The sequence below is a fragment of the Engraulis encrasicolus genome, chromosome 1 (assembly GCF_034702125.1).
Source record: "Engraulis encrasicolus isolate BLACKSEA-1 chromosome 1, IST_EnEncr_1.0, whole genome shotgun sequence".
NCBI lineage: Eukaryota > Metazoa > Chordata > Actinopteri > Clupeiformes > Engraulidae > Engraulis > Engraulis encrasicolus.
The window spans coordinates 52,574,352-52,596,433 of record NC_085857.1 but is presented as its reverse complement, the minus strand read 5'-3'; the positions used below and the strand labels follow the sequence as shown (position 1 = coordinate 52,596,433).

The window sequence follows — 22,082 nt, the reverse complement described above, 5'->3', positions numbered from 1 at the left end:
TTGAACGCTCGTGGGTCATTCCAGCTGGAATCAGCAAATTTCTGAAAAATCTCCCACTCAACCCCCTCGGATTTGCCTGAAAAAAATGTATGTGATGGCTTAAACATCCAATAGATCATATCCACAATATCAGAACTCAGCTCTGGATACTTTTGGCACAAAAAATCTGTAAATAAGTACACCCCCTACGCTTGTTTTAGCGTCATTGCATGAGTGACCATGTTCAGACTCAATTATCTCCAGAACTATTTGTGTCAGATTCATTATATTTTCAGGGCTAAGAGTCGCAGACCTGAATATCATATATTACAATTTGCAGCACTGTAAGTCAAATCACACCGTAATAATGTGCCTCTACTTTTTGTAGATATCATATGTTCTAGGGTTTCCAAATGTCTGTAAAAACCTCAAAGTTCTACATGTAAGGTTCATCCTTGGTAAATGGTCTGATATGTACCATGACTTTCACATCATAGTATATCTAACAAAAGGCTCCAATGGTTGTTGAGATACAGAGGTCCAAAGATGGGGAAAAAATAATTTGCACCAATGTTTGGAGCAATATTTCCAATGTATGACACCAGTTGGGAACTTTCTGTTTGGTGTTTCTGAAAGAGGGTGTTCTTTTTACAACATATAAAAGTGTTTTGCCTCATTCTTTTTATAACGGACTTCAAAATCTCAATTGGCTACAATTACTTGAAGCTATGAGGACCATGTCACCAACCGACTTGTCGCAACTCTCAAATCCATGGCTCTGATGTCACCTTAATAGTGAAAACAAGATGGCTACCCTGTGAATGACAAAGCAAATTCTAGGGAAACCATAACACTTGTAAATGAATTGATTGATGCCACACAGCAAGAATAGCACATTGCACATGGCTTTGATAGACATTAATTATTTTAATTGTAAAATCATAATAATCATCATCATCATCATCATCATCATTTTAGTAGTAGTAGTGGTAGTGGTAGCGGTAGTAGTAGTAGTCTTGGAATAAAGTGATGAAATAGGAGAGGATTAAAGAATACTCAAACACTACTAAAAGAACACTCTTGTTTGCAACAAGGACTCCCATCCTAACTAGTCTTTCAATCAGCACCTGTAACTTTATATTTGCTATGAAGCTTGTGTCTTACTCGTTAAGTTACCAGCTGTATTGCAAAATAACTTAATTTATACTGGCTAGAGAGTCCTTCAGACAATTTTGACTTTATGGTCCTGGAGTTTTAGTTAGAAGAGTTTGCTTGCATGCAGTATTCAATATCAGGTGAATATTGAAGGCACAGAAGTTCATATTGCCACCAGACAACCATGCGGTTCTTGTCACATTGTTGCAATCTAATTCAGCTGCTTGCACCAATATAATATTATACCACTGCAATGCTAACAAGTGGATTGCAGGTTAGCAGCAGTGATTACAACAATCATGGTTTGGACACTTGTAGACAATGTTCAATACTTGTAGAATTCATCATCACATTGATCCAGATCCAGGAGAGATGGTGGAAGCCGAAAGGAACCTTTGCAGCATGCAAAAGCGTTCAGATATGGTGGTGGATTGGGGGCGGGGCACAGTTCTACAGTCAGGGTACCTCTGTCGTGGTGACTGTTGGCGGGGGTGGGACTGTTTTATGGTCGCATAGGAAAGTAAAAGTTGATTAGAGATGACACATAGGAGGAGACAGTTTGTAAAGAGGTATCCTGATTGTAGAACTTCCCGCCCCCCATCATCCTCCCCTGACGGAAGTGCCCTGAGCATGGTGTTGGTATCCTTACTGAAATCAATACCTATGTTGTCATTGTCCTTCAAGGTACCAATTTCGTTGTACCTGTACAATGACAGTAAAGTTTCATTCAAAGTCTCAGTCAGGTGCTCCTCATTGAATTACCAATGACGGATGGTTGCACACAACAATATGAGTGCAGATACCTAATGCATCATCAATGACAATGGCAAGCTACCTTATAAAGTCAACTCATAAGGTGCAGCTGTTGATTGAAGGTTAAGTGCGTATAAAATAATTTGTCACAGGCCAGAGCATTAAAAGTTCCTGACTTCTTTAATACATTTCCTTTTTTTCAAATATTAAATCACCATCAAGGAAGTCAAGGTTGCATCAAGGAAATCATATCAACACCTTGTTTTATTTCCAGAGGTTGTTTTTTTATGACTTCTCTCAAAATGGTACTTCTCTCAACCATCTTGAATTTATTGCTAACGTAGCGCCAGTGAGAACATGTTGCGTAGTCACTTGATCATCTGGCCGATAGTACACTTAAAAAGATGAGGCCAGAATCCCAGAAAAAAATCAGAAATACTGAGCTGAACAAACAGCTTTGCCTGGGCCCGGGAGAAAGTCGTCTGAAGAGACCCCTTCCCAATACATGCAATGTAATGAGTACCCAATCTTGATTCCCCCATGTCCTTGGCCCAGAACAATTCACCACTTCCGCTTCCCTCTGCACTATTTGATCACAGGCTTATGTCACACCGCAATGCGCTTTACGATCATTAAAAGGAATGAGACAAAACACCATTCTATTTTTTTTGCTATGTTGTTAATAAAAATATCCTCTTACAGACACAACAAAAACAAGTTCACAGCTGGTGTTACACTTTGGAGGTATTGCTCTAAAAAATGGTGGGGATTTTTTTCATGACACCACTTTGGATGGATTTGAGGGATGCATGCCACACTGCATTGAGATTTGAAAAGGCATTATACAAATAAAGGGGCAAAACACCATCCCAATTTTTAGATATGTTGTTAATAAAAATATCCTACAACAAACAGCAAGTTCACAACCGCCGTCATATATTGGAAATATTGCTCCAAACAATGGTGTATTGTTTCCTTCCCATGATGCTGACTTCCTGGAACTATTTTGGAACTATGCCATTGGCTCCATGAGCCGCCATCTTTGTATGAAAATGGAACACAAAAATCAAGGGGATTGGCCACCTTCTTAGGATGGAATTGAGGGTTAAGTCAGATATACTGAAATACTGAGCTGAACAAGTATAAAATCACCTATTTGGTATCAGAGATTTTAGGTTTTAGTGTACACTGACTTGGCTATTCATTTTAGGTGTAGTAAACCCATTTTTTTTCTAAGGTAACAGGGCTTCTAAGGTACACCTGCATGTCACACAGGAATGAGTTTTTAAAATTCATTATAAAAATAATGGGACAAAACACCATCCCAAATTTTAGATATGTTATGAATAATAATATTATCTTTCAGAGACACCAAACAGCAAGTTCACAACTGGTGTCATAGATTGGGAATATTGCTCCAAATAATGGTATAAATTAGTTTTTGCCCATTTTTGGACCTCTGCATTTCAACAACCATTGGAACCTTATATTAAATATGATGTAATGTGAAAGTCATGGAACATATCTGACCATGTACCAAGGATGAACCTTGAATGTTGAAATTTGAGGTTTTTATGGACATCTGAAAACCCTTGCAATTTTAATTTCAAAGAAAAGTAGAGGGCCAGCATTAAGGTGTAATTTGACATACAGTGCTGCAAATTGTAATGTATGCTTGTCAGGTCTATGACTCTTAGCCCTGAAAAAATAATGGACCCACCACAAATAGTTTTGGAGATAATTAAGTCTGAATATGGTCACTCAGGCAGTGACACCAAATCAGGGGGAGGGGGTGTCCTTATTTACAGATTTTTTGTGGAAAAAGTATGCACAGCTGAAATCTGCAATGGTGGATATGTTCTATTGGATGTTTAAGCCATCACATATATTTTTTTCAAGCAAATCCGAGGGGGTCGAGTGGGGACCATTTGCTGATTCCAGCTGGAATGACCCTCCTGAAATCATTGATATTGAAAGGGATTCCTGCACCCCTGCACAAGGGCTCTTGGGTGATCATGTCTGGGCAAAATTTGCATTTGATTATTTAGTCTTTACATTAAATGTTATAGAAATCATGTTGCTCTCTTTTTGCATTTTGCCCATGTTCAGGGTGGAAATTAAAAACGAAAATATCACATAAGACAAGTCTCATTGGGATTTTTAAAAAGAAGACTTCTTGGAGAATGAAGAAAAAAATAAAATAAAAATCTGTGGACAATCCCACAAGGTGTTCTGGTGCTCTGAAAATGACACCCAAAATGATTTGTCAGACTTCTGAGTTCTTCTGGTCAAACACTGATGGGGTTTCCTTTCTATTTATAGATTTTTATGGGAGTGTTTCTACTTGTATCTACAAGGGGAAAAAATCAAGAGGCTATGTTGGGCACAAATATGTCTTCTGAAGGCCTAAACAGAGCACAGCCAAAACTCCAGTACAATTTGTATCATCTTTGAGGGAATGCTATGACAATGCAGGATCATACAGACCAAAACTGACAGTTTAGCAACAAACTATTCCTATCTATGTACCATCATGCCAAATTTGAGCTTCCTACATAGTTTAGTTATTGAGCTAGGGGCTTGTGAACTTTGACAAAAAAAAGAGTGTGAACAAAATGGGCACCCCCCTCCCCCAGTAAAATTGGCTGTAACACGGAGAGTATACATCTTACATTCAAATAAATTTACAGTGTTTCTCTTAAGTACCATGGGTACACTTGGTAATATTTTCAGAATTTTTTGAGACCTAAGTGCGCGGGCACTTGTTGATTTGGCGTGGAATGACCCGTAGACGACTTGATCATGTCTGCATGAGAATGATTGAGTAATCAGCTGTTTCACAGAATTGCATATATCATGCAGCTTATTTCCAGCACAATCATCCCATTCGGCTTGCCATTTATCCATTATGTAGGAAGAAAGTACAGGCTTGATGTCAGAGACAGGTATTTCGCATTCAGATATCTCTTCATCCAGGGCTCCTTTAGCAGCATTATCTGCTTTTTCATTGCCAGTCAGGCCCACATGACCAGGGACCCAACAAAAAATAATGTCCAGGTTGAGTTTGGTTAGGTGATCCACTTTCTCAAGTATTCTGGTAATCAGAGGGTGGTCAGTTTTAAAAAATTCTAGTGCCTGAAGACATGACCTAGAGTCTGTGCAAATCAAGGATTGTTGTTGATTGTGATGTTCAATGTATTCAAGGCTTAAGAGTAGGGCTTGGGCTTCAGCTGTAAAAATAGAGCACATGTTTGGGAGGCGTATTCCACACTGGTAAGAAGAGACTACCATTGCTGAGGACACACTAGTATCAGTCTTAGAGCCATCAGTATAAATTGGAGTATGGAAAGGGAAGCGCTGTCTTACATCAAGGAAGCAACTTTGGTACTGGTTTGGATGCGTGTTTGATTTTTTCTTGTGGCTCAGGTCCTGTACAATTACAGGTTTTTTCAAGGTCCAAGGGGGAATAGTACAGAAGTGGGTAGATGTTAGTCCATCAAGATCAAAATTCAAATCCTCAAAAAAAGGTTTAATTCTTAACCCAAAAGGTCTGATAGACCTGGGTCTAGCCTCATAAAAGTTCAAACATCGTGGTTGGAAGACAGTGGAGTATGCAGGGTTAAGACTATTCCCCCTGATTTTGACTGCATATTGCAAAGCAAGTTTCAAGCGTCTTAGTTGAAGGGATGGTTCTCTTGCTTCCACATAGAGACTCTGCACTGGTGAGGTTCTAAAGGCTCCTAGGACCAGTCTTAGACCTTGGTGATGAACAGTATCCAACATCTGAATATAAGATTTTCTTGCTGATCCATAGACAATACAGCCATAGTCCAAGCGGGATCTCACTAGCGCTCTATAAAGACGCAACAGCACAGTCCACTCTGCTCCCCACTTTGTCCTTGAGAGAACTTTTAAAATATCTAAGGTTTTAAGGCATCTCTTCTTAAGATTCTTCATGTGTGAGATAAAAGATAGTTTATTATCAAGGGTAAGACCAAGGAATTTAAACTCTTTCACAACTTGAATTGCTGCGCCATCCATGTACAGAAGTGGCTCATGATGTAAAGTTCGCAGTTGGCAAAAATGGGTGCAAACAGTTTTTGACTTGGAAAACTTGAAGCCATTTTCAACGGACCAAGTGCTGATCCTATTTATGCATAGTTGGAGTTGTCTTTCAATTGTGCTCATATATTTCCCTCTATAACAAATACAGATGTCATCAACATAAAGGCTGCAAAAAAGGTTTGGGTTGATTTCCTTTGCAATGAATGCTGTTGATTTTGACACTGAATAGGGTCCAATGCATTGTAGAATCGCATCGAATCGAAGCCTCCCGAATCGTCGTTGAATCGAATCGTGAGGGCAGTGCCAATGTACACCACAAACATACACCACAACATATGTCTTCTGAATGATAAATCAGCCGACTAAAAGTGAACAGGTGATGAGCAGAAGAGGTAGAGGAGAGAGGAGCAGTGGACAGAGAACATAGGCTCTTCTATATTAAACAGCACATGCTTCAAAGCTCACTCACTCACACAGACTCGTGCACACACGCGCACGCACTCATGCACGCTCAGCGCACACACACGCGCTCTTCCTTATTCAACAACACATGCTTCAATTACAGCTTACTCACGCACACACACACACGCACACACTCAATTACAGTACAGGTGAAAGTCTGTTTCACTCACAGACACAGACACAGACATAGGCGCAGACACACGCGCAGACACGCACACACACATGCACACACTCTTCAATTACAGCTGAAATAACGGCGCTCGGAGTGAATGAGGCCAAATTCAATTAAGGATGAAGAACTACGAGAGAGAGAGAGAGAGAGAGAGAGAGAGAGAGAGAGAGAGAGAGAGAGAGAGAGAGAGAGAGAGAGAGAGAGAGAGAGAGAAGGTAGAAGGGGGAGGGGGAGGGGGAAGAGTGATGAAGAGACTCTGAGGGAGGAAGGAGAGAACAGAAATAGAACACAGACTCACTTGCCCTCTGAGACACACACACACACAGACACACACACACACAGACACAGACACAGACACAGACACAGACACAGACACAGACACAGACACACACACACACACACACACACACACACACACACACACACACACACACACACACACACACACACACAGACACAGACACAGACACAGACACACACAGACACACACACGCACAGACACACACACAATTTTCCATCTGCGTCTATGACACCTTTAATGCCATGTCTCTCACGCTCAATTACCACATACACACACATGTGCAGCTTCTGTGAGAGAGAGATCTCTCTTTCGGGCATGTATTAGAAGGTGCAAGCGTGTGTGTGTGTGTGTGTGTGTGTGTGTGTGTGTGTGTGTGTGTGTGTGTGTGTGTGTGTGGTAATGGAGCATGAGACAGGTGGCATAAGAGGGGAATTGCAAATACACACGTAAAAGAAGATGTTAACTACCGCTACATGAAATTAAATAGACAACAAATATGAACTCCTGGTAGCTGCTGAAACAGACACCCACACACCGCTACTAGTTAGTCGTTCACCGAGAAAAGTCAATAGAATGTCTTTGTGTTCCAGCGATGTGTGTGGGCTCAGAGATGAGAAATCTTTAAACTTTGCTCGATGCGATTAACCAATGGGCATGCAAAGTTCAGATTACTGACTGTTAACTTCTTGCTTTTGCTGTGGAGAACAAGATAGGGAGCTAGAGGCAGGGTCGAGGCCATTGGTGTCACACACACACACACGCACACGCATGCGCACGCGTACGCACACACACACCCCTACCTTCGTGATGTCTACAGGTAGGCCTCCTTTAGCGGCGGCGATCATAGGGTCCAGTCCCTTGGCGTGCCGCAGGTGCTGCGCGGCTCCCTGCATGTCCTTCATCTGCTTGGAGCGCAGCGCCGCCTTCACAAACTGCTGCCGACGCGCCAACAGGAAGTCCAGCTGCTGCTGAGCTGCAGGGGGAACAGGAAATGAGGTCACAGGAATGAGATCGCAGGATGTCCAATACAGTGAGAGTTATAAAAAAAAATTCTTGGGAATCACGAGTTCCCGACCTTAAACTTGTGAAAAATGCGGAAGTAGCGAAGTAGCTTCGTGCGGAAGTAGCAAAGCCAGAGATACCCAAGTGAACCTACAAGCACAAGTGCAATTTGCATCATGGCCAAGGCTGCTACATGTGCCTCTTCAAGATTTACCTTAGACCATTTTTTGGCGGTGCATGCACTGTTGTATGATGTGTCTGACATTTTAATCACAATGTCCCAGAGTTTTTAATTTAGTCGACTAAAAAATGGTGAGTGACAGGTAGATTTTAAAATCTACGTGCCACAGTGACTGGTGGGGGAAAAAAACTCAAGTTCCACTGCTGACACACACACACACACACACACACACACACACACACACACACACACACACACACACACACACACACACACACACACACACACACACACACACACACACACACACACACACACACACACACACACACAGCTACCTTTAGATCCAAGGCTGGGTGATGATGCTGATCGGGGCGTTCCACCGGGGGAGGGTGGGGCAGGAGACCGCGCCTTCTGAACAGCTGGCCGGGCCACAGGCTACACACACACACGTTTACAATACACACCATCAGACATATCAACACAATCATCATCATCATCATCATCATCATCATCATCATGATCGCACAATTACAGAGCAAATATCTTCACAGCCAAAATCTTTCCTTGAATATTATCATCATCACCACCTGCCCAAGCTGAAGAGCGCTGTCTGTCTCACAACACACACACACACACACACACACACACACACACACACACACACACACACACACACACACACACACACACACACACACACACACACACACACACACACACACACTACCTTGGCTGTGTCATCGTCTTCGTCGTCATCGGCAGCGGCGTCCGCGTCCTGATTGGCCAGTTTCATGGCGTTCTCCAAGACGCCCAGGAAGTTCTGCTCACCAGACTCACTTCCCTGCAGAGGGGGACAACCTGAAGGGGCGGGTGAGAGAGAGAGAGAGGGGGGGATAGAGAAGGAGAGATACATGGAGAGAAAGAGAGAGATGGACACAGAGAAAGAGAGAGAGAGAGAGAGAGAGTCAGATGGAAAGAGGGAAATGGACGGAGAGAGAGAGAGAGAGAGAGAGAGAGAGAGAGAGAGAGAGAGAGAGAGAGAGAGAGAGAGAGAGAGAGAGAGAGAGAGTCTCAAAGACGTTATATGCTTAAATCTGAACCATTTTAATGTGTGGTGTGGTGTGTGGTGTGGTGTGTGGTGTGTGGTGTGTGTGTGTGTGTGTGTGTGTGTGTGTGTGTGTGTGTGTTACCTGGGGGCACTGGCAGGTCTGCTAGGTTGACCTGTTTTCCGGCTTTGTGGGCCTTGATGGCATCTTGGTATTGCTGAGAGAAAGAGAGAGAGAGAGAGAGAGAGAGAGAGAGAGAGAGAGAGAGAGAGAGAGAGAGATGGAGAAGTGACAAACGAAAAGTATATTTCTCTGTACATGCGTAAATGGATGCGTACAGGTCTGTTTAGACTCCTCCTTCAGTGGCAGGGCACGTACAGTCAGCCGGGGGGGTAGCGGCAGATCTCAGGCAAACCAGCCTGGGAGAAATATATGTTGAGCGCTGCAAGGGGTCGTTTCAGCCAGGGGGGCAGGATTTGGCTGGTTAGCTTCGCCGATTAGCAAGGCACTTCCTCGCTCGCCTTTTTCATAAATTCTCATTTCCGACCCCACTTATGATTGGTGGGTGAGCAAGTTTAGTGTTGGGCACACAGACCTTTACAGGTATTTCATTGGCCACATCCATGGATCCAATGCTCTTCTTCCATATAACTTTCTAGTCAAACATAAGTCAGTCAGTAACGTGGCACGTAATTGGCTGAGTAAACTGGCGGCGGAAATAACTCCATTTTGGAAGAAGAAAAAATCGTTCAATTTTGGCTGAATTCACTAGCCTAGCATTTCCCATTGAAATGACTGGAGGCGGGACTTATTCCCTCTCACCAGTTCTTTTACTACCTCCATGGTTTCAGCGCAAAAAGGGGAGGGCGTGGTGGCTGTGGTGATCTGTCGCCTCCCTCTGCTGACAGTACGTGTCCTGCAGCTGAAGGAGGAGTCTGAACCAGGCTTACAGGTGTGTCCGTGCAAATACATTGCAGTGCGGTACTGTTACATTCACAAGCACGTGTGCCGTGTGTGTGGGCGTGTCTTGCGGTGTGTGTGTGCTACCTCGACTATTCTTCCTTGCATGCGTGCCTTGCGGTGTGTGTGTGTGTGTGTGTGTGTGTGTGTGTGTATGTGTGTGTGTGTGTGAGCTACCTTGACTATTCTTCCGCGCATGCATGCCTTGCGGTGCGTGTGTGTGTGTGTGTGAGCTGCCTTGACTATTATTCTGTGCATGCGTGCCTTGCGGTGTGCGTGCGTGTGTGCTACCTTGACTATTCTTCCGTGCATGCGTGCCAAGCGGTGTGTGTGTGTGTGTGTGTGTGTGTGTGTGTGTGTGTGTGTGTGTGTGTGTGTGTGTGTGTGCTACCTTGACTATTCTTCCGTGCATGCGTGCCTTGCGGTCGTCTCCTTTGCTCTTGGCCGTGTCGGCTGCTGCCTGGTACTTCAGCATACGCTGCTGTAGGGCCTCACCCACCGTCCGAGGGGCTACACACACACACACACACACACACACACACACACACACACACACACACACACACACACACACACACACACACACACACACACGTACGTGCGCACACACACACACACACACACACACACACACACACACACACACACACACACACACACACGCATTATTAATGTGTGTGCGTTGACAGACATTTCTGCATACAGTGCTTCATCCATCGTCCGAGGGGATACACAGCAAAACAAAATGGATGTGTGTGTGTATTTGTGTGTGTGTGTGTGTGTGTGTGTGTGTGTGTGTGTGTGTGTGTGTGTGTGTGTGTGTGTGTGTGTGTGTGTGTGTGTGTGTGTGTGTGTGTGTGTGTGTGTGTGTGTGTGTGTATTTACTTCTGCATGCGCTGCTCTAGCACTTCACCCATGGTCCGAGGGGCTAGACACATACGAACATGCACATAAATATGCTGATACTAAGGGCTCGAAACGGCAGACCTCCCAATCATAGTACCAGTTTGGTCATGGGAGGCACAGCCTGATGGCTCTGCGCTACCTGTACTGTATGAGGTCTTGGGAGGGAAATCTAGTAAGGGTCTACCGCCGAGCTCTTCTAGTTGCCATCCGTTACATTGATGGAAAATAAGAACATGATTTAGTTATGTAGCCCCATAGTGCCCGGCATACCTCCTGTGGCACGCTGTAATAGCCATTGAAATGTCAACTACCACAGTACTACACTACTGTGACAGAACAGAGAGCCCTTTGTAATGCACTATGACTTGATCATTGCCATTCTGGTAACAACAAACTTACAGTATAACAGTATGTCTTAACGTCTTAACGGGAACGTATACGCACGTGCGTCAGGTGCAGGGGTCACAGCAACGGTAGGAGGCGGGGCGGGCGTGGGGGCGGAGGCAGGGGCGGGTTTGGAGTTCACCTGGGCAGGAGCTGGTGCAGACACATGACTAGCATCTGGAGAGAGAGAGAGAGAGGGGGAGAGAGAGAGAGAGAGAGAGAGAGAGAGAGAGAGAGAGAGAGAGAGAGAGAGAGAGAGAGAGAGAGAGAGAGACAGAAGGGAGGGGGATATAGAGATATAGAGATGATTTTGGGAATATTATTCTGCTCTTCATGAAAAAGTCACTGCATGATAGTAATTTATAGTCCCCATTCCCCAATTTATCCCTTAATCTCCATGCAAGACATCACACCATCATAAATCATTGAATTTTCATGGAATGCTTCTGGCATCTATGATGGCAAGTGAGTGTTTACATAAAAAAGTTATAAAACCCCCTGAATAAAAAAAAGATGTGCAGTCTATGGGCCATGGCCATGATATTCCACAGCATTTTTTGAGGCCTAACACTAATGGTTATGAAAAGAAGACACATTTCAAAAGTCCTGTAAAAAAGTGTCAGTGACTGGCACGCCATTGGTTGTATTCTATTGCCCGTAGAGCAGTGATATTCAAAGTGGGGGCCAGGGACCCCTAGGGGGCCACGAGGGGGGTGCTAGGGTGGCTGCGGCAGGTTGGCAGGAACAGTATAGCACAAAAAGTGAATAATTTAATAAACTTATTAACGTAAACAAAAATAAACCATATCTGCTGCATCTCTGAACATTACGACTATTATTCTTACTATTTTATATATCCTAGTGGGGCACTGCCTCACAGACCTAGACTATGGTTGTGAAAGGTGGTGCAGAGAAAAAAAATAGTGTGGCACGACCCATGTAAGAGGGGGCCCTTGGCTGGAATATATGGGGGGGTGTCACGGTTAAGTTCGGGAACCCCAGCCGGTAGAGGAGCATGTAAATGCAGTGGTGTATAATGCAGTGTAGTGACTGACACCCACCTGGTGGGGGAGGCAGAGAGCTCAAATCCACAGGCTCTCCTCTGTCCACCGCCTCCACCACCACATCCAAACTCTAGAGGGGAGGGAGAGAGAGAGAGAGAGAGAGAGAGAGAGAGAGAGAGAGAGAGAGAGAGAGAGAGATACAACATACTTAGTCATATTAATAGGCATAGCTCTGTTGATGACACACTGATGAAGGCAGAACGCCGAAACGAGTCTGTGAAATAAAATAAAAAAAGTTTATGCATGGTGCGACCTTTTCTTACTTTACAGTTTTACATATTGGTCAGCACCCTAAAAAGAAGAAAACTCTGTTCGGGTGAGGCCACTCCAACCTTTATGAACTTGTAGTGTGTAGTTACCTTGGTGATGTGGTAGTGTACTAGTTACCTTGGTGATGAGGTAATGTTTTAGTTACCTTGGTGATGTGGTAGTGTACTTGTTACCTTGGTGATGTGGTAATGTTTTAGTTACCTTGGTGACGTGGTAGTGTTTTAGTTACCTTGGTGATGTGGTAATGTTTTAGTTACCTTGGTGACGTGGTAGTGTTTTAGTTACCTTGGTGATGTGGTAATGTTTTAGTTACCTTGGTGATGTGGTAGTGTACTAGTTACCTTGGTGATGAGGTAGTGTACTAGTTACCTTGGTGATGTGGTAGTGTACTAGTTACCTTGGTGATGTGATGTGGTAGTGTACTAGTTCAGTAGTGTACTAGTTGCCTTGGTGATGTGATGATGTTCTAGTTACCTTAGCGACGTGGTAGTGTTGCCGGGCGAGCTCGGTGTTGCCGCTCTGCTTGGCATGGATGGCTGCCAGCTTATACTCCCTCTGCCTCGATACCACCTGCTCCTTTAACTCTGGCGCACACACACACACACACACACACACACACACACACACACACACACACACACACACACACACACACACACACACACACACACACACACACACACACACACACACACACACACACACACAGTCAGCATATGACCATGACACAGCAGAGCCAACAGTAATGTGATGAGTAGGAGGTGTGTATTTGATCTAAGTCTGTTCTGTATGGCTGTGTGTGTGCTACCAGAGTTGTGTGGTTCTTCGGGCATGAGGGACGACATTGCGGTCATTTGTGTGTGTGTGTGTGTGTGTGTTACCCGAGTTGTGTGGTTGTCCAGGCGTGAGGGGCGATATCGTGTGTGTGTGTGTGTGTGTGTGTGTGTGTGTGTGTGTTACCTGAGTTGTGTGGCTGTCCGGGCGTGAGTGGCGATATCGCGGGCGGGCGTGTGTGTGTGTCTTTGTGTGTGTGTGTTACCTGAGTTGTGTGGCTGTCCAGGCGTGAGTGGCGATATCGCGGGCGTATCCGGGGTCACGGCTGTCGATCTGGACAAAGGCACCTGCAGCTGGGGCTTGGACGGCACCTCGGGCCGTGGCTTCTGATTGGCCGCGACCGGGCTCTCCTGCTCGCTGGTTGGCTCAGCCTCGGGGGAGGAGGCGGAGGCAGGGGAGGGGGCGGGGGCGGGCTTTGCTCCCGTGGCAACCGGAGGGGGCATCTCGTCCTCGTTGATTGGCTTGCCTTTCCTCACCGCCGCCAGCATGGACTGCAGCGACTAAAGTAAACAATAACAACAACAACATCATAAACAAACAAGCAAATAAACCGAATCAATGAAAATATACCGTTACCAGCATAGACTGCAGCGACTACAGTACCAATACAATACCATACCAATACCGATCAAATTTACAACACCGTCACCCTAGACTGCAGCGACTCAGGGCTGCATTTCTCAACAGTGTCGTTGCTAACTAAGTTAGCAACTTATAGGCAACCTACTAAGTTGCTAACTGGTTAGCAACACTGCTTTCGAGAAACAAGGTCCAGGTAAAGAATAAACAACACTAGAAATGTACTCAGAGAGTGCAGACCTCTGCCAAGGAATCTGTTTGATAGAACATGTGACTATGTTACACCCTATTTTCATTTGAGTCTTTCTGCCTTCTTTTTGTTCTGTAGAGTTAGAAATTGGAATGTCAAAATTAAATTTGCGGTCACTAGGGGATTTGTAGGCTAGCATTGGTGAAGAATCTTTTTTTTTAAATCCTGGTTCCGGTTTGTGATCCAGATCACCACCAAAATGTAATCACATGTTCCTTTGGTCATTTGCAACAACTCCACAAACTCATCCAAGTAAGTGCGTTTTGAACTATCCTGTTGACAAAGAAACAAATAAACAGACAGACAAACAGACAAACAAACACCACCGAAAACATAACCTCCTTGGCGGAGGTAATAACAAATAAATGTCACAGCAAACATGGATGTCAGGGACTAGTGTAAACAACAACACCATAAACAAATGAATAAAACACTGTGGATAACGCTTACTGAAGTAACTAGTGTACACAACAACAAACAAGCAAGCCAAATGAATGCATTGGTTATGACCACCAACACACACAGAGTGCGTTACAATATGCGACCTTGCTCCCTCCACTTGTGCTTGTGGCCTCGCCCCCGCCTCCTGGCCCCTCCTCCATGGAGAAAACGATAAAGTTTCCCAGCTGTCAGCCTAGCCACAACAAATTTTGAGGAACTGTTTTTCATTCACCATCCCAATTGCAAATAAGAAAAAGACTTTACAATTGAGCTTTCGCAAGATATTGAAATATAATGCTGTTGTCAGTGATATCATCATGACATATTACTTCCTGTTACGAGGAAACAAGCACAAGTGGAGGAGGCAAGGTCGCATATTGTAACGCACTCACACACACCGCTCCACTCCACCTTGAGTCTGCGCTCGTATCATCATGCCTTGCTGCTCTCCCCGGCTGCCTTGGTCATAACCACAAACGCACACATGCATGCACGCACACACACACACACACGCACGCACGCACACACACACGCGCCTCAGTCTTATTGTTATTATTATCATAATCTCACCTTGAGTCCGCGTTCGTATCTCCTGGCCTTGCTGCTCTCCCCGGCCGCCTTGGCGTTGGCGATGGCCGTCTGGTAGAGCTGGATGCGCTCCAGCACGCGTCCCTCCGGGCCCCCCACGGGAGAGGAGGCCGGCTGGGGGGAGCGCGGCGAGGCGGCGGGGGGGCTGGGCCGCGATGCTGCTGCTTTAGGGGGAGGAGGGGGCTTACGAAGCGGTTCCTCTTCTAGTTCCGCCATCAGAGCTCCGTCCTGCTCCTCACCGTCATCCTCCAGCACCTCGTTCAGCTCCGCCTGTTTGGGGAGAGCAGGGATGCCAGATGAGACTGAGCCCAAAAAAGGCCCAAAACTCCCCCTAGAGACACTGAATCCCATCCCACCCAATTTGAACTAAATTCTATTGATTTCTATGGCAATACATTTGCAGAAAAATCGGCCCAAATGCCCTTTTTACCCATTTTTTACCCGCAGAAGGCCATCCGAAGCAGCCCAAACCTGGCAACACTCGGGGAGAGGAGGGGTGGATAGTTTGAATTGAGCTTTAGCGAGATATTGAATAGAACTTTGATCATCGATGCCACAAGCAACAGCAAAGGATGGGAGGAACTAGCTTGACTTGCAGCCAAAATCTTGAAGGTCAAAAGGTGAAATTTGGAAGGCCATGAGTGAGTGACCAGCAGGTCAACGTCTACTATTCTATGGCTGCATTCCAATATGCAGACTCCCGTCCTCCCTTGCTCACATGCCTCCTTGTGGCCCCGTGATGACGTCACCGACAACAGTATTTCAATATCTCACAAAAGCTTAATACTATTCTCATTTTCTCATTTGCAATCGGGATGGTGAATGAAGAATAGTCCCCAAAACTTATTGTGGCTAGGCTGGTAGGAGCAAAACTTTTTGATATTGTTTTTTCCACAGAGGCAGGGCAGTGAAACGCAAGGCCACAAGTACAGGTCGAGGACAGGAGTCCGCATATTAGAAAGAACCCTATATTGTTAAATGTTGGAGTAATTACACATAAGTTATCCACTTTGACTAACTCAGGCTTTAAGTCAGGGCATATGTGTGTGTGTGTATATTATCAATGTGTCATTGTTGTTCCTCTGTGCCTGCTGGCCAGAGAGAGTGAGAGGGAGAGAGAGAGAGAGCAGGAATGTTCTTCAACTCCGCTCTCTGATTAGGCGAGGAGAAAAGGACAAGGTCACATTCAGTCTGTTTCAACTAAATAACAAGATATTCTGCTAAGAAATATGCTACTGTGTAAACTGGTATTCTGCTAAGAAATATGCTACTGTGTAAACTGGTTTCAACTGGTTTAGCTAATTACCCCTCCCCTTAGACCAATTGAAACCGAAATTGTAACTAGGGCTTTCCTTCAATAAAACGTAAGGAGAAGGAGGCTGTTTTCAGAGTGATCTTGGACATTGTAACTGAAAGCAGTCTCCTGGTCACCCTCCTTGCAAGTGTTGAATTTAACTCAAGTTCTCTGTGTCTCTTCTGTACAGGTTATTAGAGATAAATGTTGGTAGCTTAAACCTAACATTTAATTGGTCCTTTCGAACCGGATTCCAAGATACCTGACGATTCCAGCGTGCGAGTGAGATCCAGGAAGACTGTGGCCACAGCACTAAGACCCTTTGCGGGACTGGTCCCTCCCTCGCAGGCTGGGATCTGAGGGTTGACGGAATACCCCAAGAGAACAGAGAATTGTGAGTAGGTCTTTTATTCAAAAGGATTGAATGTGAAAGACGGTAAATAGAGAGTAAAACCCTGACAATTCTAGACTCTATCAGGTAAAATAGGAGGCCAGACTCCTCTGTGTCGTTGAACAAGTTAAAGACTGGACTACGTAAAGTAAAGGGAGAGCAGACTCCCCTAGTTTAGAAGAAACTAGTTAAAATCTGTGTTCTCCGCGTTGAGAAAAGTGTGGAAGTGTGTATGAAAGGAAATACATTTACCATTAGGTGATTGTGTTTCATACCAATTCAACAAGAGTAAAGTAGTGAGCCCTTGTGGATGCTCGTATGCAAGAAGATTCCACCTGAGAAGGTCGAAGAGAATCTTACCACAACGGTCGTTGATCGCTACCTTGTTGCAAAAACCCAGTGTTAGAATACTGCAGGTATTAAAGAACCACTGGGCCAAATTTTAGTTCAAAATGGGAACGGGGCAAAGCAAAGACAGAGAGAAGTTCTTGGAAGAACTATCGTGTAAAGACTGAAAAGTAGTACAAAAAGAAGACCCTACGGCAATAGCACCTTTGTGTTATTGGATAAAGCGGTACGAATAGAAAAAGACTTGATAAATGCTTTGTATGTGGAGAAAAGGGTCACTGGGCAAGGCATTGCCCACAAACAAACAAAAAATGTAGATCTGAAAACTCTGAAATTATAGAAAAAATAGTGTGAAAAAGCAAATGACAGTCATTTGGATTACTAACTGAGCGGTTAATGTCTCAGATACCATATAGTAATATGATCTGTTTACTAACAACTGTGATCTCTGTTTGTCTGTCTGTGTGGGCCCTATTTGTTGTATGAATTGTCCTAGTGGGACACCCCACTGTGTGTGTGTGAGAGAGGTTGTATATGTGTCTGTGGAGTGTACGTGTGTATCTGTGGAGTGAGTGCCTATAATATGTCTGAGAGTGGAAGACATACTTTGGGTGTTTAGTGGAGGTACTAGGGATGGTACAAACCGCACCGAAAACCGAAATCGTATAATTCACACACNCCATACCGAACCGTGAAATGCAGTCCGTGGCAAACCGCAATTCATGTACTGCCCAGAAAAATATGTTAAGTAGAGATTCTAGGAGTATCTTACCCAGTCTCTCTGATTAATACATTAGTATATAAGACCAATCAGAGGATGACACAATTAAAATCACACCATTTTCACATTATAAGCCTATACAAACCATATGTAGGATATTTAGTGATAGGTCTGATTCTATTAGCCACTTGAAAGAGGGCATTTGAAAGGCTGATGAACGAGAACCGTGACCTTGATTCCGTGATATGAACCGCACCGTGAATTTTGTCAATCGTTCCACCCCTAGGAGGTACTCTATTGTGTTCAGAGTTAGCTGGAGCTTGGGAGTGCACATGTTGAAACAAAATTTAAAAAAAAAGAAGGAGCCTTTTATTTTATTCTACAATTCAACTTTGAGGTCTAGAATTTTGTCATGATTTTGTTTTTCCACACATTCTTACCCATTTATTTTTGGCACGAGAAAATGGGGTTGTGGAGTTATGTTTGTTTCTTTAGGCAACTGTTTTCAATTGATTGTTAATGTTTAATGCATTGTCTTAAGTGAGAAATCACCAACCGTGGTGAAGGCCACCGGGCCCTTTCTACCTGGCCCTTTATGTGTAAGAAAAGCGTAACGTTGCGATGGTCTCTTTTTGATGGTTTGTGCAAGTAGGGTATTGGTTGGTTTAAAGAGGTGTAATTTAATTGTGGAATCTGGGTTCGCCAGGTTTTCCCCGTCTGTATAAACAATGGAAAAGTGAAACTGAACATAAAGAAAGCTGAAGCAGGTTGAAGAGACTTTGAAGGCTATTTGTTTATATTTGTGATAGGCCTACCCGTTGTTTATGCATTAAATGCTATTGTTTTAAATGGACTATCCTGAACATGTTAACTTTGCAAAAGAGTTTTGCTTTCATGATTTACTGTAGGCCTACCGAAATGTCTTTGCTCCTTCTAAAGAATAGATGAAGCTTTCTCCTTGTTCTTATCTCCTTGTTCTTATGAGATCTTGAAATAACGCAGGCGTCCTGTCCTGTCCCATCCTGCACAAACTTTCATTTCCGGCGGATTGTGTCATTATTGTGCATTGCATTTTGTCTCTCAGTCATTTTTTTGTTTACTCAGTACTCAGGCCAGGTTCCAGTGTAATTGAGTAAAGTACTTGGGTCAAAATGTACTCAAGTACAAGTAAAAGTATTAATTTAAAAAAATACTTAAAAAGTACAAAGTATTCATAAAAGCTACTCAAGTACAATACTTGAGTAAAAGTAATTAGTTACTTTCCACCCCTGGTGATGAGACATGTCAAGGTTTTCTACTTGCTTTTAAAAGTTTGAATTTGGGGACGTTGGGATCCTTATATTTTCATTTGTTTGATTTACAAAGGAAGAGACAGTTGTCTCTCTGTATTTTCATTTCATTACTGTTTTGAATTGTTTGGTTTGTTATTTTCGGATAAACCATATGTGTTACCGTGCCATACTTAGAATTAATCTGTGTAAGGGTCTTGAAACACCCTTTTCTTTCCTGTGTGAAGATAAGTAGGCCTACCTGTAGACCAGTGGTTCCCAACCTATGGGTCAGGACCCCCCTTATGGGTCGCCAAAGATCCAACGGGGGTCGCGGAGCCCTCTTGATTTTAAAGGGTTTCGTTTTAAATATATATAGCCCATGTTGAATAAAAGACAAAGCATTTAACTAATAAATGCATAGACGAAACAAATTGTAAGTGCTACATTAAACATTTATTCATTTGACCAAAGACGAATTGAGGAATAAAATAACTAAAATAAGTTATCGCAGGAAACGGAGGGCATCTTGTGACTCCGTCTCGTGCGGGCGCTCGCGTGGTTGGGTCACCAAAGCTTAAAATAGTAAAAACATGGGTCCCCTAAGAAAAAGGTTGGGAACCACTGCTGTACACTAACGATGAATCTGAGATTGAAACTTCATACAAACAAAGATTCAAAAGTTAAGATTAAAATTAAGTGTTTGCACAAGGCAAATAGTGAAAGGTTGGTCTAATTTTATCATGTTTTTAGACAAAAATGTATCATGTCATTTTTTCTTTCTCTTTCAAACCATGCGACGTTTGACCTAAAGTTAGACAAGGTCTGACCTTTATACCGTAGGTAAAGGGTCTGTCTGGTTGTTTCATTTTTCTTTTAAAGTTGCGTATTTTACAATGGCAGTTGTGTGTTCTTTCTTTTTATCTCTTACATTTTGATTGGTTTATCTAGTGATCTGTATGTCTGGGTGATGACAATGCGCAACTTTGGAATGGTGTGAGAAAGTGGAGAGTAGTAATACTAAATGTCATTCATTTTAATTTGATGGAGCCATGGGCTAAGCCATGTCTCAACAGGAGGGAGATAAGCATATACTACTTATGGTTTTAATTCCTATTCAATTTTTTTTTTTGGAGAGCATGTATAGTGTGTGCAAGGCACAATGCTCAAGGTAACCTAAGCATATCCACAAATATTATTGGATTCTCAAATTACTAAAAAAAGAAGAAGAAGAAAAAAAAACACCCTATCTTATTTGTTGTAACGATGTGAGCAGTAAGATGCTTTGTGGTGCCAGATTGTTAATTGTGTGTAGTGTTTTGATGGTAGGTGTTCCCATACTTTGTGTTCCACTCCCTATTTTTGAATGTACTGACATTATTGGCAGGAGTTGGGCTAGGCCCTAAATCATCATGACCTCATGACAGAAGGACAGTGAGGACTGCATGCCAATATGTTTTAGTTCTGTTACAGAGGGATTTATGCAGACCTAACTACTATGTGAGGCCAGCTAATACTATGATTAAAGTAATTTTGTACTGCATGCTTAATGTTATGCTTCTCTGCCTATTATGTCCATCTGTGCATAGAGTATTTTCAGGGCTACATTGGATGCAGTAACCATATTTTTTCAGTCTGCGTTTATGGCCTATTCAGTAATGGACTGTACTCTAAACGTGAGCCACAATAGTCAGATATGACCAGAGTCGGTTTCATGTTATACTTTTGGGATTAAGTAATTTTCTTTTTCATAATTTTGCTGTGATCTTGATAATTGTTGTTCTCCCGGAATGTAGTGCTATCTATTTTATTTTGAGTATAGATTATGAGACAATGGTCGGTCTGTCTTGGGTTTTGTTTTGTCACCACTAACAAAACGTTTTTTTTGTTTCTTTTCTATTATAATGCTCTCTACTCTGTTACAGCTGCGCACCTCCTCCACACTACTGACTGTGTGTGGATGAGTTGACTGAGAGCTTCTGTCTTTAAGCAAATGTTTGAAGAAGCCTGCCTTGATATATGTACCTATGAAATGGAGGGTGTGGGGAGATGTTTGGCAGAATTTTCATTTTTGGTTTATTCATTTTTGATTTTTTCTTTTTCAGAGTTTGATGCAAACAGGTATTTTGTGTGGACAATTACTGTGCTCAAAGTCTGTTTCGGAAATTACTTCAGTCTTATTGAGTCATGTGGATGGCACATATCTCAAACAGGAGAGATATTTTAGGATTAATCAGTGCATCAAACAAATGTGTGTATAGGGCACATGTTAAATGAAACATTGTTCTGAAACTTCACCCCTAACCTAACCTGAAACATTCATTTACAACAATGCTGATTTGGCTGATACACTGACTATGATAAATGTCTATGTGTAGAGTACTTTTCTCTGTTCTTGTTCATCTCGACAGGAAAAGGTCCTGCCAAAATCAAGGCTTAGGCCAGTAATTGGATGTTCATCAAAGTGCTGTCAGATGCACGTTAAGACTGTCCAAACCAAGTGCTGAGCCCACTGTCGTGAGGGTTACGATACATCTCTTGCACGGCAATCTAGGGAGACTTGGCGTGGACAGACCCTCCCAGTTGCTGTGGGTGGGGGTGGACCTGTCATCAAAAAGGGATTGAATGTTTACATTCCGTCCGTCTCAGTGCTGCTGGGGTGAAC

The 22,082-nt window shown here is 43.4% G+C and overlaps 1 protein-coding gene across 2 annotated transcripts in view; it reads right to left on the bottom strand.

The window, feature by feature from the left end:
- Positions 1-22,082, bottom strand: part of cc2d1a (coiled-coil and C2 domain containing 1A) — a 58,868-nt gene that overhangs the window by 13,903 nt on the left and 22,883 nt on the right. For both annotated transcript variants that reach the window (XM_063205224.1, XM_063205233.1), the window contains exons 5-14: positions 15,378-15,665; positions 13,743-14,037; positions 13,178-13,287; positions 12,431-12,503; positions 11,430-11,546; positions 10,471-10,589; positions 9,264-9,336; positions 8,801-8,931; positions 8,409-8,508; positions 7,688-7,860 (exon numbers count right to left, since the gene is read on the bottom strand). In XM_063205224.1, coding sequence (XP_063061294.1) covers positions 7,688-7,860; positions 8,409-8,508; positions 8,801-8,931; positions 9,264-9,336; positions 10,471-10,589; positions 11,430-11,546; positions 12,431-12,503; positions 13,178-13,287; positions 13,743-14,037; positions 15,378-15,665 — 1,479 coding nt within the window. The remainder of the gene's footprint in view (positions 1-7,687; positions 7,861-8,408; positions 8,509-8,800; positions 8,932-9,263; positions 9,337-10,470; positions 10,590-11,429; positions 11,547-12,430; positions 12,504-13,177; positions 13,288-13,742; positions 14,038-15,377; positions 15,666-22,082) is intronic.